The following is a 17,743-nucleotide window of genomic DNA, read 5'->3' as shown; positions in this document are numbered from 1 at the left end:
ATGACATTGACTCACTATGAGATGAGGTTCGCATATTTGGATCGTCATGTAGTATTGTTGGTTCCCACTGAGAGGGAGAAGATTAGGAGGTTCATTAATGGCCTTAGCTATGGTTTACGTTTTAGTATGGCTCGAGAGGTTGCGATGGATGCTAGGTTTGACCAGGTTATCGAGATTGCTAGAAACTTAGAGCAGGTTCGCAGGTTGGATCGTGAGAAGCGGGAGGCCAAGAGGCCTCATAGTTCAGGTGGTTTCAACAGTGCCTCATATCGAGGCTAGTCCCATTACAATAGAGGTCGTCCTTCTAGACTCATTCAGGCATCTTGCCATGTTCCTCGTGGTTCTTCAGTTAGCCATAGTTTCTACAGTGCACACCTAGCTCAGTCATCATTCAGTGCGTTGCCGACATAGAGTTCTTACCATGCCTCATCTGTATAGGGTTCCACAGGCAGTTATTCAGATTATCATGGTCAGTAACTCGGTTAGAGGAGAGGTTCTTTACAGTGTGGAAACTTGAGTCATCTCAAGAGAGATTGCCCTAGACTATTGAGTAGGGTTCCACGGTAGAGCTCTTAGCTTATGATTTCAGCACCAGTAGCTATACCACTCGCACAACTAGCTAGGTGTGGGGCACAGTCAGCACGGGGTCTCCCTAGAGGGGGATGTCGATCAGATGGTGGTCAGGCCCGTTACTACGTAATTTCCAGCCAGGCTAGAGGTAGTTGCTTCCGATGCCGTGCTCGCAAGTATTTCAGTGTGCCACAAGGAGGCTTCGATATTATTTGACTCTGGTTCCACTTATTCATATGTGTCATCATACTTTGCTCGATATTTGGATATGCCCCGTGATTCTTTAGTTATGCCTGTTCATGTATCTATACCAATGGGTGATTCTATTATTGTGGACCATGTATACCAGTTGTGTGTGGTGACTATTAGGGGATTAGAGACGAGAGTTGATCTTTTACTGCTTAGCATGGTTGATTTTGACGTGATTTTAGGCATGGATTGGTTGTCACCATGTCATGCTATTCTGGATTGTCATGCTAAGACCGTGACGTTGGAGATGTTGGGGTTGCCTAGGGTTGAGTGGAGAGGTTCACTGGATTATGTTCCTAGTAGAGTGATTTCATATTTGAAGGCTCAACGGATAGTTGAGACGGGATGTTTGGCATATTTTGCGTTCATTAGGGATGTTAGTGCTGATGTTCCTACCATTGAGTCAGTTCCGGTAGTGAGAGACTTCCTAGATGTATTTCCTGCAGACCTGTAGGGCATACCACCTGATAGGGACATTGATTTTGGTATTGATCTGATGTTGGGCGCTCAACCATCTCTATTCCACCATATCGCATGGCACTAACAAAATTGAAAGAGTTAAGGGAACAACTTCAGGAGTTGCTTGATAAGGGCTTCATCAGACCCAGTATGTCACCTTGGGTTCGCCGGTTCTATTTGTGAAGAAGAAGGATGGTACTATGAGGATGTGTATTGACTACCGGCAGGTGAACAAAGTTACAATTAAGAACAAGTATCCACTACCGCGCAGTGGTGACTTATTTGATTAGCTTCAGGGTGCTAGAGTGTTCTCTAAGATTGAATTGAGGTCAGGGTATCATCAGTTGAAGATTCAGGATTCACATATTCTGAAGACGCCTTTCAAGATCCTCTATGGGAACTATGAGTTTCTTGTGATGTCTTTTCGGCTGACCAATACACCAGCAACCTTTATGCACCTAATGAACAGTATGTTCCAACCGTATCTTGATTTTTTCGTCATAGAATTCATTAATGATATATTGGTGTACGCATACAGCCGAGAGGATCATAAGAAGCATATGAGGATTGTGCTCCAAACTTTGAGAAAGAAGAAGCTATATGCTAAATTCTCCAAGTGTGAGTTTTGGCTTGATTCGGTCACGTCCTCAAGCCACGTGGTGTCGAATGAGGGGATGGAGGTAGATCCAAAGAAGATTAAGGCAATTCAGATTTGGACCAGATTGTCTTCAGCTACAGAGATTAGGAGCTTCATGGGTTTGGTATGTTATTATCACCGTTTTGTAGAGGGTTTCTCGTCAATTACTGCACCTTTGACTAGATTGACCTAGAAGGGTACCCCATTCAGGAGGTCTAATGAGTGTGAGGAAATCATACAAAAGCTCAAGACTTCATTGACTATAGCCTCAATGTTGGTATTGCCTACATATTTGGGATCTTACACCGTGTATTATGATGTGTCGTATATTGGGCTTAGCGCAGTGTTGATGCGGGATGGTAGGGTGATTGCCTATGCATCTCGGCAGTTAAAGGTTCATGAAAAGAATTACCCTGTGCATGAATTCGAATTGACAGCTATTGTTCACTCATTAAAGATTTGAAGGCACTATCTGTACGGTGTTCATTGTGAGGTCTATATCGACCATCGAAGTCTCTAACACATGTTCAAGCAGAAGGATCATAATTTGTGGTAGCGGAGATGGTTAGAGTTATTGAAAGGCTATGATATCACCATATTATATCATACAGGGAAGGCCAATATGGTAGCCGATGCATTGAGTAGGAAGGCTGAGAGAATAGACAGTTTGGCATATTTACCGGTAGCAAAGAGGCCACTAGCCATGGGCATTCAGGCTTTGGCCAATCAGTTTGTGAGATTGGATATTTTGGAACGTAGTTGGGTTCTTGCTTGTGTTTTGGCTCAGTCATCGTTGTTTGAGCATATCAAGGCTCGCCAGTTTGATGATCCTCACTTGTTGGTGTTAAAGGACACTGTCTAGCGTGGTAGTGCCAAGGAGGTTGTGATTGGTGATGATGATGTTATGCGGCTTCAAGGTCGGATTTGTGGTCCAAATGTGGATGGGTTGAGAGATTTGATACTTGAGGAAGCTCACAATTCATGCTATTCCATTCACCCAAGTGTTACGAAGATGTACCATGACTTAAAACAGCACTATTGGTGGTGGAGAATGAAGAAAGATATTGTTACCTATGTCTCTCGGTGTTTGAATTGACAACGTGTGAAGTATAAGCATCAAAAAGTGGGAGGGTTAATTCAGAGATTGGAGATACCAGAGTGGAAGTGAGAGCACATCACTATGAATTTTGTGGTAGGCTTGCCATGGACCTTGAAGAAATATGACGCGGTCTGGGTTATTAAGGACTGGTTGACTAAGTCCACACACTTTATTCTGGTGGTGACTTCCTATTCTGCAAGTGGTTGGCTCATATTTACATCCGGGAGATTATCCCCTTGCATAGAGTGCCCATTTCCATCATTTCTAACGGAGGCACGCAGTTCACATTGCAGTTTTGGATAGTAGTGTAGCGAGAGTTGGGCACACAAGTTGAGTTGAGTACAACATTCCACCCTCCGACGGACGGAAGTTATTTCTATGAGCATCTGAGTTATGCGGTACATCATTTGATTATATCTTGGGTTGCAATTATGGCTTGATATAGCTTGTTCAAACTTGCTCAGTGTTCAGATTGGAGAATCGGGTCTTGTAATTGATTCTAGATGTTGGAGATTTGATTCTAAGTCTTATGGACACGGTTGGAGTAAGGATCTTCAGTTATGTTGTGTTTTCATACTTACATGGTTTGGGTAACGCGGGATCACCCATGGGTATGTGTATGGTGAGTTGACGACTTTGTTAAGACTCTTGGCACGTTCGAGGACAAACATATGTTTAAGTGGGGGAGAATGTAATGACCCGACCAGTCATTTTGAGTATTTGTATTTAGTTCGGTGGCTTGAAGTCATGAGTAGCTTCATATGGTGTATTATGACTGGTGTGTATGGTCAGTTTTGGTTTTCGAGTTGTTAGGAATTGATTTGGAAGAATGATTCTCAACTAGGAAGCTTTGAGTTGGAAGAGTTGAACAAGTTTGCCCTTTGGGTATTTGACCTCAGATCGGAGTTTTGATGGTTCTGTTAGGTTCGTATGGTATTTTGGACATAGACGTATGACCAGATTTGCATTTGAATATTTCTAGAAGGTTTTGGCACTATTTGGTAAAAGATGGCAATTTGAAGGTTTGAAAAGTTCAGAAGTTTGACTGGAAGTTAACTTCGATGTTATCTGGTTCAGATTTTTGTTCTGGGATTTGGAGTAGGTTCGTTCTGCCATTTGAAAATTGTGTGCAAGATTGGAATTTGGAAGTTTGAAAAAGTTTATTAAGCTTGATTTGAGGTACGATTCATGGTTTTGATGTTGTTATGAGTAATTTGAGGCCTTGAGTAGGTTCGTGTTATATTTTGGGACTTATTAGTATGTTCGGATGGGGTCCCAAGGGGCTCGAGTGAGTTTCGGAGTGGTTCAGATATTTTTGTATGGATTTTGTGTTGCTGATTGTTGGTATTTCTGCAGAGCATCACGATCACGGAGCTAAGCTCACTATCGCTCAGAGGAAATTTGGGTTGAGTTATTTCATCTCTTCACGTTCGCGTGTATTGAGTCATGTTCGCGAAGACTGTGGCACTTGAGCTTTGCGTTCGCATTGTGAGATCGCGTTCGCGCTAGTAAGCTGGGAGCTAGAGAACTCCCATCAAGACCGGTTGAGTTTTGGGTCTTGACATTATCCATGCTCCAGGTAGCGCTTAGGCTATGATATGCCTTGAATTTATTGTTAAGCTTTACGAAAAAGGGCCAAAATTGCCCCTAAACTATTGGAAATATAGCAATTATGCCCTCCATTTGCTATTGGGCACAAAAATACCCTTACCGTTAGTCAAGTGGAGCATATATACCCCTCTCCACTAATAGACTCCACATCAACTATAAATTCACTTTAAAAAGAGTTTTTTGCTGAATTGAAGTTCCACATCAGATTTGGTTATTTTCTTTCATCAAAGAAAATTAATGAAATCTAAATTACCCATGTCTTTTCCCATTTTCAACAATCAACGGATAAAAATGCCTTAATCAACAAATCCTATCAAAGAATCAATTATGCTCCTTATTGTTCTCATATTTGTTTATTCATCATTAACCCATCAAACTTCCATAAACACTGTTGAAATAGCCATTCCAGAGTTCAACTTCATTGTATTACAACATGTACTACCTGGAGAGATTAACATAGAAAAAGAGAGATTTATTAGTGTTAGAGACTTAATTCGATTCTTTTTTTACATTTATTTAGTTTAATCCTTCTGCAATTTTCTCCAATTTTTAATTTTCAAGCCTCTATCTCATCCCTCTTCCCGTTTTGAAATCGTTTGCAGAGGATTAGATATGAACTTGGGTTTTTCTATACAAGTTTTTTCGGATTTTTCTATACAGATTTCTGAAAGAAAAAAAAAGCATACAAGGAAAAAATGGACTACTGGAGGAGTTTTCGTTGAAGTCCGACGAGGCTCGCTGGTTGGATTTTTCGGTATAAAAGTCTACTACATAAGGGGTGGTGATGATTGATGAAGAAGTGAGAAAAGTGGCGAGGGAGGTATCGGCCAAATGTTCTTGATATTGGAGAATTAAGAAACTATATGGAGTGTATTGTTTTCCAAGCGGGAGCTCCAAATCAGCAAAGAAAATACTTTTGAAAGTGAATCTATAGCTAATGTGGAGTCTGTTAGTGGAGAAGGGTATATGTGCTCCACTTGACTAACGGTGAGGGTATTTTTGTGCCCAATAGCAAACAGAGGGGCATAATTGCTCTATTTTCCATAGTTTAGGGGAAATTTCGACCCTTTCCCCTAAGCTTTATGATGTGTTGTTTCTCATATTTGTAACCCTATTGTGAACTATTTGACATATGTTTGAGGTTACATAGAGGCTAATCCCCTGAATGAACTTGATAATTGCTATTTCCGTGATGAAATTGCCGATTTGAGCAATGATAACACACTTTGCACATGCATACACCTTAGCATGTTATTTATACTAGTTCAGGAGTATGAAATCTGATATTCATTGATCATATACATGTATTCTTGTATATTTACTTTCTGTGTGATATGATATAGACTGGTAGCCTATGACCATGCCGGATGGATTGTGTTGTTATGCATGTGACGATGCCCGGTGGATTGTGTTGTTATGCCTGTTACCATGCCAGATAGATTGTGTTGTTATGCATGTGACTACACCGGGCGGATTGTGTTTTTATTCCTGTAACCACGCTGGGCGGATTGTGTTGTTATGCCTGTGAACACGTCGAGCGGATTGTGTTGTTATGTCTGTGACCACGCCGAGCGAATTGTGTTTTTATGCATGTGACCACGCCGGGGCGGATTGTATTGTTATGCCCGTGACCATGCCGGGCAGATTGTTATATAGCTTGTGACTATGCTGGGCGGATTATGATATAGCAAGTGACTATACCGGGCGGATCCATGATATTGAGCCAGTGACCACGCCGGGAGGATTATGATATTGAGCCCGTGACCATGTCGGGCTGATAACACGTGAGTTGTCCGTGCTGCATATGGATATGGATCCATCCCCCTAGGGTCACCCTCTCATATTTTTCTCTTAATGGTGTACACGCAGATTATGAGAAACCGACGGGTTTCTGGTTGATGTGAGCTCTGGGAGAGCTGGTTATTTGTTTGGTTCGGTTACTGAGATTTTTATATGGGTCTAAGAGCCGTGATATGAATTCTATTTGCATCGGTTTGCACGCCGCAACAGAGTGATATTTGGTTATTGCATTTCATCTTTACTTGCAAATTTCTTGGTTGTTACCTGATTTATTTGCATATCTTTCTTATATGTTAGATTGTTGACTGAGCAGAATACGTTGAGAAAACTGAGAGCACCAATGTGGTTTTATCTATGATTTCATGATTTACTTGTTAGAATTATGAACTGTACAAGTGATAACGAGTATCATTTATAATTCTTACTTCTATTACTTCCCCGAGGTTTGTTATGATACTTGTTGAGTACATGGGGTCGGTTGTAGTCATGTTATACTTCTGCAACTTACGTGCATATCTTAAAGCTGAGATGTTGTGGATGACGGGAGTTGGCACTGAAGATATACTTGTGTTGCAGATATGGATACCACTTGTCCTTGGTAGTTTTAGATTTGAATTCTATTTATGTATATTCCAAACGGATGTTATATTTATTTCATATCAGTTTTGTAAATTTAGGTCTTAGTGGATCATGAACAAGTGTCTAGTAGAGTCTTGTGGATCGGTATGATGACGTCCATACCTATCTTTGAGAGGTTATAGGGCATGTAGGAAAATTTTCCATCTTTCTTTCCTTATCGTGTGACATTGATTCATCTTGAAGCGTATCTCTTGGAATTCCTCCCACTCATTCGTAAGTGATGTTGAGCACTCGGTATCAATTGTGCACTGACGGCATGTAATGTCGTGGATAAGGTGAGAGATCTGTCTCTTTGTTGTGGTGTTAGGTTAGTCTGGAGGCCTTGAGGCCAGGTTTAGACTACCGCTTGGGCTCGGTGGTTTCAGTTGTGTGGGTATATGCATTTGGACTTATATATCCGGTAGTATCCCTAGGAGTGGGACTGATTACTCACTGAGCGGTCAGATAGCTATATGATGTGTATTATGTGATTGCGAGATGAGTTTAAATGGTTTGGATGTGACGAGAAAAGTTTCGATTGGGATGTGAAAGAACTATGGATGCTCGATTTCTTTTTTGATGTGTTGCACAATTATGAGTTATGAGTATGTTAGGGGTCATTCATGATGTTCATAGTGGAATGAGGTAGATTATTATGCCTTGTTTACAAGCTTAGACTCAGGAGGATTTAGCGAATGCATAGTGGTTGAGACACGAATGAGGTCATAGAGAGATGCCAATTTGAGGCTGAGTAGGTGGGTTATCACCTGCTGGGTAATCTACGGATGTGTGATTCTTATGATGATTTTGTGGAGAGTTTCTCACTATGAGTGGGTTATATGTATTGCAATTTGAGTTTGGAAGTTGGCTCGACTATCACGAGGGTGGATATGCACTTGGCAGATAATTTGAGGTATTTTATGATTAGAGTTTCATGGGCGTATGAAGGATTTAGTTGAATTATAGTACGAGATTATGGTAGTTATGGAGAAATGGTAGTGCAGGATTATCGAAAGTTGTGTTCTATGGCTTTGATCCAAGTGGGGGGAGTCTACTATCGACGATCATATTGCATGGTCATGTGTTATGTTAGTTTTGATTTCGAGGATGACTCGAGTAAGGAAATTTCTGGATGCATGATATATTGCACTTTATGGATATATGGAAATCAGGGAGTGATTCAGGTTTGTTATTCATGGTAGAGGTAGTATGTAGGGAGTGGGGATTCACTCAGTTGCTTAGAGATGTGGGTTACTTCTTGAGGTGTTTGTGTGTTAAAGAAGTACAAGTCGTTCGGCTCGTATCAGTGGTGCGCTGTGGATTTAAGCAGAGTGGATGACCCTCGAGTAGAGTCTAATGAGTTTAAGCTTTATATGTGGTATTCTAGGATATTTTGGATTTGTATGTGGCTAAGATTCGATATTTGCATGGAAAGGTGTTGAGACTCGCAGTATTTCAATGTCATTATGGATTCTACATTTTAGTATCAGAGAGGTTAAGGAAACAACTTCAGATTCACATAAGGTCTCTTCAGAGTGGGTATCTCAAATACAGTATTTTGGGTACTTGAGAGGGAATACATTGGCTAGGATGTCTTTTAGTGATCTTTGAGTTAAGGATCATAGTGTAATGGCAAGGAGAAGCATGAACTTGAAGGCAAGTTGTGAGGGGTTCTAAGAAATAGGTTAGTTTGGTAGTGGTTTGGATCAGCATGGTAATAGAAATGATCAGTTTTTGGTTCTTTTGGTGTGGCGAGGCGTTGTAGGTGTGTTGTGGCAATGCTTTTAGGTTTGGCGATCTGTGTAACTTAGTTGATTTAGAGGGATTCAGTTCTGATGGCTTGGTTATTTGCAGATAGGTTTCGAAGAGTTCTCGATGGTTTCAACCACGGCATAGGACGGATGTTCTCGACATGCATAATGAGTAAGTTGCGTGCTGTTATTTTATTTGGATGGGGGTCAAGTGGAAGGTTTCTGGCTAATGGATGAGGTGTCCTATATGTTATTCAGAGTTGATAATGGGGTTCTCGTATTTTTTATGTGATGGCATGATAGAGGCAGTATGTCATGTGGGATTGAGATTTGCATGTGCAAGTTTGTGGTTCAGTATTGAAGGGAAGGTCATGAGTTCTAGACAACATGGACATTTCAAATGTTTAGAAGAATGCTTGCACTATTTTTTATATCACCTGAGAAGAGCGTGCATTTCAGAAAGGTGCATTGTATTTTGACTTGCGGATGCTTGACTGGTATTATAGTAATCGTTTGTTTGATCAACTGCTGATATTCAGATTTTGGCTGTGTGGCATGAAAGAATTATGGAAGTATTTCTTATGAGATGATTGTGTATGAGGGACATGTTAGCCTTATGAGTGGTGAAGTTAGGATCGGACATGGAGATTCGTGTATTCTAAGGATTTAAAGACCAGAAGGGTTCTTTGAGGCAGGTTATTCCCTGGTTGCGGATAGTGAAGGTTTGTTAAGAGGTTGACGGCTGAGTGTATGTATTGTGGATGGGTTATTTTGGACATTTTGGAGGTTACTATCTATTTCGGGAGGATCAGAATTGAATTGGAGGCCAATGGTAGGCCTATTAAAGATATGCATTCTACATCGGGTCGGATTTGTTTACTTAGCACAGCTATTGCCGAAGGGTGTGTCATTGGTTAGAGTTGATCTTATTCGTGCCTAATATGTTTGGGGTGTTGCTCTTCTATGCTATGATGGGTTGTGAGACTGTTGACTATTTACACACATGATGCAGTTCTGTTTGGGCCTTGTGCAGAATTCGAGTGAGATGGTTCTTGGGGTGTTGAATGATGGATTGCGCTTTGGTTATGGTTTTCCTGTTAGTAGTATATGGTTCTATCCATTTCTCCATGGTTATGGTCATGCTTTTTGTGTATTTGTTGTTGGTATGCATATAGTTGTTGATTTCGAGCCTCATGGATCGAGTTATTCCAAGTGGGCTGGTGTTTGGATTGGGTCACGCACTGTGGCGGAGTTATGTTGGGATATTAGCCTTTGTGTTTGTTTCGTGTGTTTTGGTTCTACTTTGTGTGATGGGTTTATGGCATTGCGCCTTGTGGTAGTACCTATTGAGCTTGCAGGACGGTTCTCTCATTTGATCCTCTTGCCATCATTGGGTAGATTCGAGTTGTTACTTGTTTGGTGCACGATTTGCACGGTATGTGGCTCAAGGTGGTGCTGGAGTAGCGTGTCGGTCGAGCAGCTTGTACTGGATTGTTGATGACTAATTTTGACCCTCCCTTTAAAAATAAATTTATTTATACTTAATAATTTTCAATAAATGTGTTGAAAATAGTTTTTAATCAATAATACCTATTTTCATAAAAATTAGTAATTAACAGTGTTGAAATTAATAATTGGTATTACATAATTATAAAATATATCATACTTACTATTTTAAGACTATTAAAATAACCTTTATATGCATTACATAGGTTTTATAATTAATTTAATAAGTTATTCCTTAATTTTTAGTTTGTTAGCCTACTATTTCAATAACTCGAAATTAATGTCATAATTTGGAAAATAAAGTATTTTCATAAATAATTAATTAATTAGAGTAATTAGTAGTGTATTTGATGTTTATAATTTCTATTACATTTTATTGGAATTATTTAAGTTCATTTAAATTAATCACAAAAAGGTTAAAAACCAAAAAAGGCTACAATTACAATTTTCTAATTAAATACAAATTGGCTACTCTTTAAATCTTTTCAGCCCAAAATACGAAGCCCAAACAGACCTGACCATTCCAAACACCCCATCTCATTCCTCCTTGGCAATCCAGGCCACCCTCCCTAAGCAAATCAAACTCCGCCACATCACCGTCCCTATTCATTCACAAGACAAACACATCCCATCCTCGCCGTTGATTCATACCATCAACGGACCAGGATTAATCTCGTTTTTTCATTTATTTTTAAAGAGTCTGCCTTGTTTTATCTCCGCCGTTGGATCACAAGAATCCAACGCCCGTCGACTTTTCCCCTAAAATCATTTTTAAAACTCATAACTCTCAAACAATCGAAGCCATTGATCAAATGATCCAACGACTCCCGTTTCGTCTCTCATTTTTATCACTAGAGACGACCAGTCCCTCCCTCAAATCCTAAAATCATTTCTCCTAAGATCCAGCTGCCACCCTTCCCCTTACCTCTCTTTTCTCTCCACCCCATCGCTGTGTCTGTCAACAAAGCCTTGCACAAATTCGTGCAAGGTCTCAGATCACTCAGAGAAATCATACTTTTTGTCTCTCATATCCGCGATTCTCCCTGAACTTTGCTTATTTCATCTTAGAAATTCAAAATTCCCAAAACCAAAACCCTATACCAAATAATGCAATGTCAAATCTTCAGAATCCTTCTATGTTAGGTTAAATCAATGGCATGCATGAACGATTCTCAGGGATATCATGATTATTCTTGGTCAAGAGGTCTAGGGAAGCAACCTTTAGACATTGAGGCTCTTACTCGATAGGTCTTGACTTTAATAATCAACTTACCCTTTCTCAGGTAAACATTCTCACTGATTTCTCTCTGTCTCCTTACATTTTCACCCGACTATGCTCATATCACCACCCCTCCATCACCTTCCAATATCAGTTTGAATCATGTCAAACCCTATAGGCATTTTAATGCCACTATAAATAGAGGCTTTAATGCTCTCACCTAAAAGAAAAGAGAGAACACAAGTAACACTGGAAAAAATAATTAATTTCTAATTTTGAGTAGAAAAAATCAAGCTAGGTTTTTTTCTAACTAGTTTTCTGATTCTTTCCGATTATGAGCACTATACTGGTCAAAGTTTAAGTTTTGGATTCTTAACGGCTAAAAAACAAGAAGCTCTTGGTTTGGTCTGCTTCCCAAAAAAAGGTCAGTGAACCTCAACCTTCCTCCTCTTTTAATGGTTTAATTGCAAACATGATTGCTCTCTTATCTTTTGTTAAATGACTCTATCTCTAATTTGTTATGGTTGATTATCTATATGTGTTTTGTTATTAATATATAATTGATCACTGAATTCTGGAATCATAAGTTCCTTAATATGCTGAAATTAGAGCCATGTATTGATTAGTTATTCTATTAATCCTGATGAACATTTTTGATAACTTGTATATATATTGTTAAGCTCCTGAAGAATAATAAAGAACTTTCAAATGACCTCAGTAGTTGTTTTAATCTTTTGGTGTTTTGTTGTAGCTCTCCTGTGTACTATATTAGTTTGTCTTAGTGTTATTGGTATGATTCACTTGATATTTGACCTAATTGGATATGAATACGTGATATTGAGTATAAGGTTGTCACTTGATCTAAGAATGGTAGTTTACAATGCTTGAACTGTCTCCTTCTTTAAATGTGTTTTTTTGTAGTTCTAGAAAATTAGTGTAACAACCTTCTGTCAGATCCCATAACTGTTTTATCACATCTGTGAACTACCCTAAAATCATTTATCCTAAGACCCAATTGCCACCCTTTCCCTTTCCTCTCTTTTCTCTCCACCTCATCGACATGTCTGTCAAGAGAGCCTTGTACAAATTCGTGCAAGGTCTCAAGTCACTAGAGAAATGATACTTTCTGTCTCTCATATCTGTGATTCTTGCTGAACTTTGCTCGTTTCATCTTAGAAATTCAGAATTCCCAAATCCGAAATTCTAGACCAAATAATGCAATCTCAAATCTTTAGAATCCTTTTGTGTTTGGTTATATCTATGGCATGCATGAACGATTCCTAGGGCTATCGTGATTATTTTTTGGTCCAGATTTCAAGCAAAGTGACCTTTGGACATTGATTCTCTTACCCGATGGGTCTTGATTTCAATGATCAACTTACCCTTCTCAGGTAAGCATTCTCGCCGATTTCCTCTGTCTCCTTAAATTTTCACCCGACTATGCTCATACCACCACCCCTCCATCACCTTCCACTATTAGTTTGAATCCTGTCAAACCCTAGAGGCATTTTAATGCCACTATAAATAGAGAATTTAATGCTCTTACCTAAAAAAAAAGAAAGAATACACATACGAAATCACCGGAAAAAAATAATCAATTTCTAATCTTGAGTAGCAAAAATCAAGCTAGATTTCTTTCTAACTAGTTTTCTGATTCTTTCCGATTCTAAGCACCACACCGGTCAGAGTTTGAGTTTTGGATTCATAACGGCTAAAAAAAACAAGAAGCTCTTTGGTTTGGTTTGTTGCCGAAAAAAAGGTCAGTGAATCTCAACCTTCCTCCTCTTTTAATTATTTAATTGCAAACATGATTGATTTGTTATCTCTTGTTAAATAACTCTATCTCTAATGTGTTATAGTTGATTATCTCTATGTGTTTTGTTATTAATCTATAACTGATCACTGAATTCTGGAATAATAAGTTCCTTAATGTGCTAAAATTAGAGCCATGTATTGATTAGTTATTCTGTTAATCCTGATAAACATTTTTGATAACTTGCATATATATATTGTTAAGCTCCGTAAGAATAATAAAGAACTTTCAAATGACCTCAGTAGTTGTTTTAATATTTTGATGTTTTGTTGTAGCTCTCCTGTGTACTCTATTAGTTTGTCTTAGTGTTATTGGTATGATTCACTTGATATTTGGTCTAATTGGATATGAATTTATGATGTTGAGTATATAGCTGTCACTTGATCTAAGCATGGTAATTTAGAAAGCTTGAACTGTCTCCTTCTTTAAATGTGTTCTTCCGTAGTTCTAGAAAATCAGTGTAAGAACCTTTTGTCAGATCCCATAACTGTTTTATCACATCTGTGAACTACCCTAAAATCATTTATCCTAAGACCCAATTGCCACCCTTTCCCTTTCCTCTCTTTTCTCTCCACCTCATCGACATGTCTGTCAAGAGAGCCTTGTACAAATTCGTGCAAGGTCTCAAGTCACTAGAGAAATGATACTTTCTGTCTCTCATATCTGTGATTCTTGCTGAACTTTGCTCGTTTCATCTTAGAAATTCAGAATTCCCAAATCCGAAATTCTAGACCAAATAATGCAATCTCAAATCTTTAGAATCCTTTTGTGTTTGGTTATATCTATGGCATGCATGAACGATTCCTAGGGCTATCGTGATTATTTTTTGGTCCAGATTTCAAGCAAAGTGACCTTTGGACATTGATTCTCTTACCCGATGGGTCTTAATTTCAATGATCAACTTACCCTTCTCAGGTAAGCATTCTCGCCGATTTCCTCTGTCTCCTTAAATTTTCACCCGACTATGCTCATATCACTACCCCTCCATCACCTTCCACTATTAGTTTGAATCCTGTCAAACCCTAGAGGCATTTTAATGCCACTATAAATAGAGAATTTAATGCTCTCACCTAAAAAAAAAGAAAGAATACACATACGAAATCACCGGAAAAAAATAATCAATTTCTAATCTTGAGTAGCAAAAATCAAGCTAGATTTCTTTCTAACTAGTTTTCTGATTCTTTCCGATTCTAAGCACCACACCGGTCAGAATTTGAGTTTTGGATTCATAACGGCTAAAAAAACAAGAAGCTCTTTGGTTTGGTTTGTTGCCGAAAAAAAGGTCAGTGAATCTCAACCTTCCTCCTCTTTTAATTATTTAATTGCAAACATGATTGATTTGTTATCTCTTGTTAAATAACTCTATCTCTAATGTGTTATAGTTGATTATCTCTATGTGTTTTGTTATTAATCTATAACTGATCACTGAATTCTGGAATAATAAGTTCCTTAATGTGCTAAAATTAGAGCCATGTATTGATTAGTTATTCTGTTAATCCTGATAAACATTTTTGATAACTTGCATATATATATTGTTAAGCTCCGTAAGAATAATAAAGAACTTTCAAATGACCTCAGTAGTTGTTTTAATATTTTGATGTTTTGTTGTAGCTCTCCTATGTACTCTATTAGTTTGTCTTAGTGTTATTGGTATGATTCACTTGATATTTGGCCTAATTGGATATGAATTTATGATGTTGAGTATATAGCTGTCACTTGATCTAAGCATGGTAATTTAGAAAGCTTGAACTGTCTCCTTCTTTAAATGTGTTCTTCCGTAGTTCTAGAAAATCAGTGTAAGAACCTTTTGTCAGATCCCATAACTGTTTTATCACATCTGTGAACTTCACTACATGAGATAATGACGTAAATTAACTGGATTAAGCTCTAAGCAACCTATGCATTTTAGTTTTGCCTTCTGCTATTTACTTAGTTTAATTCATGTCTATAAACTTAATTTAAATTGCACTTGTTATAGTTGAATGCCATATGATAGAATCAAGTGTTGCGAAACTTCATTATGACATACTAGTCTACTTAGCTTATAACTAAAATATGCTTAACTATTATAAACTCTCACTATTCAGGACCACTATAATGACAATATTAGTCTAATCCCATGTTGTTTGGTGCTCAAATCATATTGAATGTTGTAGTATTAGTTAGAATATAACATGTACACATTTAAATGTCAGCCATTGGGAGTTCTGTACTCATCCATGTCTTAAAAGGAAACTGTTGCTGGTATATCATGTTTGTGACTGTGTCTCCAAATCATTGAAACCTACTAAGTTCACTAAAGCTTACCCATAGACTTAGAAGAAGCCATTTAAATGTCTATCTGCCCTGTTTGAATGTAGGACTATTCTTAATCAACCTAGATAGAATAAAATCTCTTTGGGGATCACTAAGCAATGTATTTTCCCGCCCCTGTTTCTTAAGAACTTTGAAGTGGACTGTTAACTCTCTCACTTTGTAAGAAGTGGACTATTAGTATGTATATAGATTTTTATTAAGTATATATATGATTAAGAACATGATTACAACTAATGATCTTTATAAGCGCGAGCCTGCCAGTAGGATTATTAAGAATTATACACCTGATACCTCTTATACTCCTTTGAACTGCATGACTTACCTATTCTGAATCCTTATGTTCATGTGTTGCTGTAATTGATTCTGTTGAGTGTTTTTGAGACTGATAAAAGTATATGATAATATTACATGCTTGTGTGCAAATCATGAGATGTATGATGATGCTGTGGTGTTCTGAATAGTTGTATGTAAGAAATATACCTCTCTTTGTATATAGTCACCATTGTGGTATTGGAGTTTACATTGGGTGCCTCATTAGCACCTAAACCTACATAGAAGAGTAAATGTGAGTAGTTAGGGGTATTTAGGAGTGGATGAGATGTTCTTCCTGACACAAGCATTGCTGGGGGTCCTTGAGACCCTTGTGAACTTTGAAGTGCCATGGGGTCCAAAGATCATCTTAGCCATGAACAAAATTTTACTCTAGGCCTTTAATCTATTGACATTTGCTAATCTTTTTAGGTTTAGTGTTCAATGGAAATAAAGGTTTTCACTGTAAATCACCTTATTATATGTGACTTCATATTAATTTATGCATTCTTGATTACTATCGATTGTTACTGCGTCTTGGGCCTATATTGATGCTACTTGTGTTTATATATATATATATATATATATATATATATATATATATATATATATATATATATATATATATATATGAGAGAGAGAGAGAGAGATAGTATTGGGCCATATATCTAATAACCTTCTTTATTTTTTGTACGCATGTGTATGAGTTGGGCTTGCAGAGTTCTCAAAGAACTGAGGCCCAGATTTTAGCCTGAACTTGGAAGTCATCTAAAGCTGTTGTTGTTCTCTTCGTTGTCTGCTGGGCCCAATTTCTTCCAGGCCTAAACCATGACTACATTCCCTTCCTCTATCGCTTTTAAGTTTACCGTTGTTTTCATATGTATATGATACTGATAATATTTGATTGAATGCCTTAATTTATTTTTTTGAGTTATATTAACAACCTAGGAAAACTCTAAAGACGTATGTAAAGATAAAAGAAGCATTGTAACTTAGTAGAAATTAACTGTTAATCATTTCTATTGTTTAACTCCCACTATTATTTTCACTAACGATTTTCATGAAGTTTTTAAAACTAAGAAAGATTTTCATAGACAACAACCTTCTCTTTAAAAAAAAAAAACAAGCAACGAACCAGAAATGATTTCCAAGGCTGTCTATTTATGTGAATCAAGCATTAATGCGATTAAGGAATTTTAGATTATTTGAATTCGAGTATAAATCTGAGAATCAATCTACAAGGTATATCTAAAAGCCTACTTCTTTAAACAACATTTAACTTACTAGAATTATACAAGTAGCCATACCATTTTTATAAACATTAAAGTATTTTAAAAGTTAGTGATATTTTACAAAGCTTGCAAATATAAACCTTATAGATATACTTCCAAACTTCTTTCAATTATGTAGAATTTTCTCAAAGGCTTTTATAAGTTAAACTTACCTCCTCTTTTAAAATTATATATACTATATCCCTTCAAAAATAAGCTTTAAACAAGACATAAAGTAACCTTTAAGCTTTGACTAAGTAGAATATAGACATCTAATTCCTTATACCTAGTCTAAGTCCTATGGAGCTACCTCAAGTAGATTTTAAGGGGTTCCTAACACCTTCCCTTTAGAAGAACAATAACCCTTACCAAAAATCTAATCGGTTAGAAGAAAAATAAGATAATAATCTAATAATTAAAATAGGTGCCCTAGTATACCTTTAAATAATAGGTGGCGACTCTCTTTTATCATCAATAGGGAAACCACTAGTTGAATATTGTTTTGACTCGTGAAT

At 37.6% G+C, this 17,743-nt stretch overlaps 1 protein-coding gene across 1 annotated transcript in view; it reads left to right on the top strand.

Moving 5' to 3' along the window:
• The window catches only part of LOC138905949 (uncharacterized), a 49,872-nt gene continuing 32,129 nt past the window's right edge, over positions 1 to 17,743 (top strand). The window contains exons 1-4 of the mRNA XM_070194462.1: positions 1 to 247; positions 1,002 to 1,269; positions 1,817 to 2,039; positions 9,807 to 10,156. Coding sequence (XP_070050563.1) covers positions 1 to 247; positions 1,002 to 1,269; positions 1,817 to 2,039; positions 9,807 to 10,156 — 1,088 coding nt within the window. The remainder of the gene's footprint in view (positions 248 to 1,001; positions 1,270 to 1,816; positions 2,040 to 9,806; positions 10,157 to 17,743) is intronic.

The sequence above is a fragment of the Nicotiana tomentosiformis genome, chromosome 2 (assembly GCF_000390325.3).
Source record: "Nicotiana tomentosiformis chromosome 2, ASM39032v3, whole genome shotgun sequence".
NCBI lineage: Eukaryota > Viridiplantae > Streptophyta > Magnoliopsida > Solanales > Solanaceae > Nicotiana > Nicotiana tomentosiformis.
The sequence above is the reverse complement of the archived record's forward strand: the minus strand, read 5'-3'. Positions and strand labels throughout refer to the sequence as shown.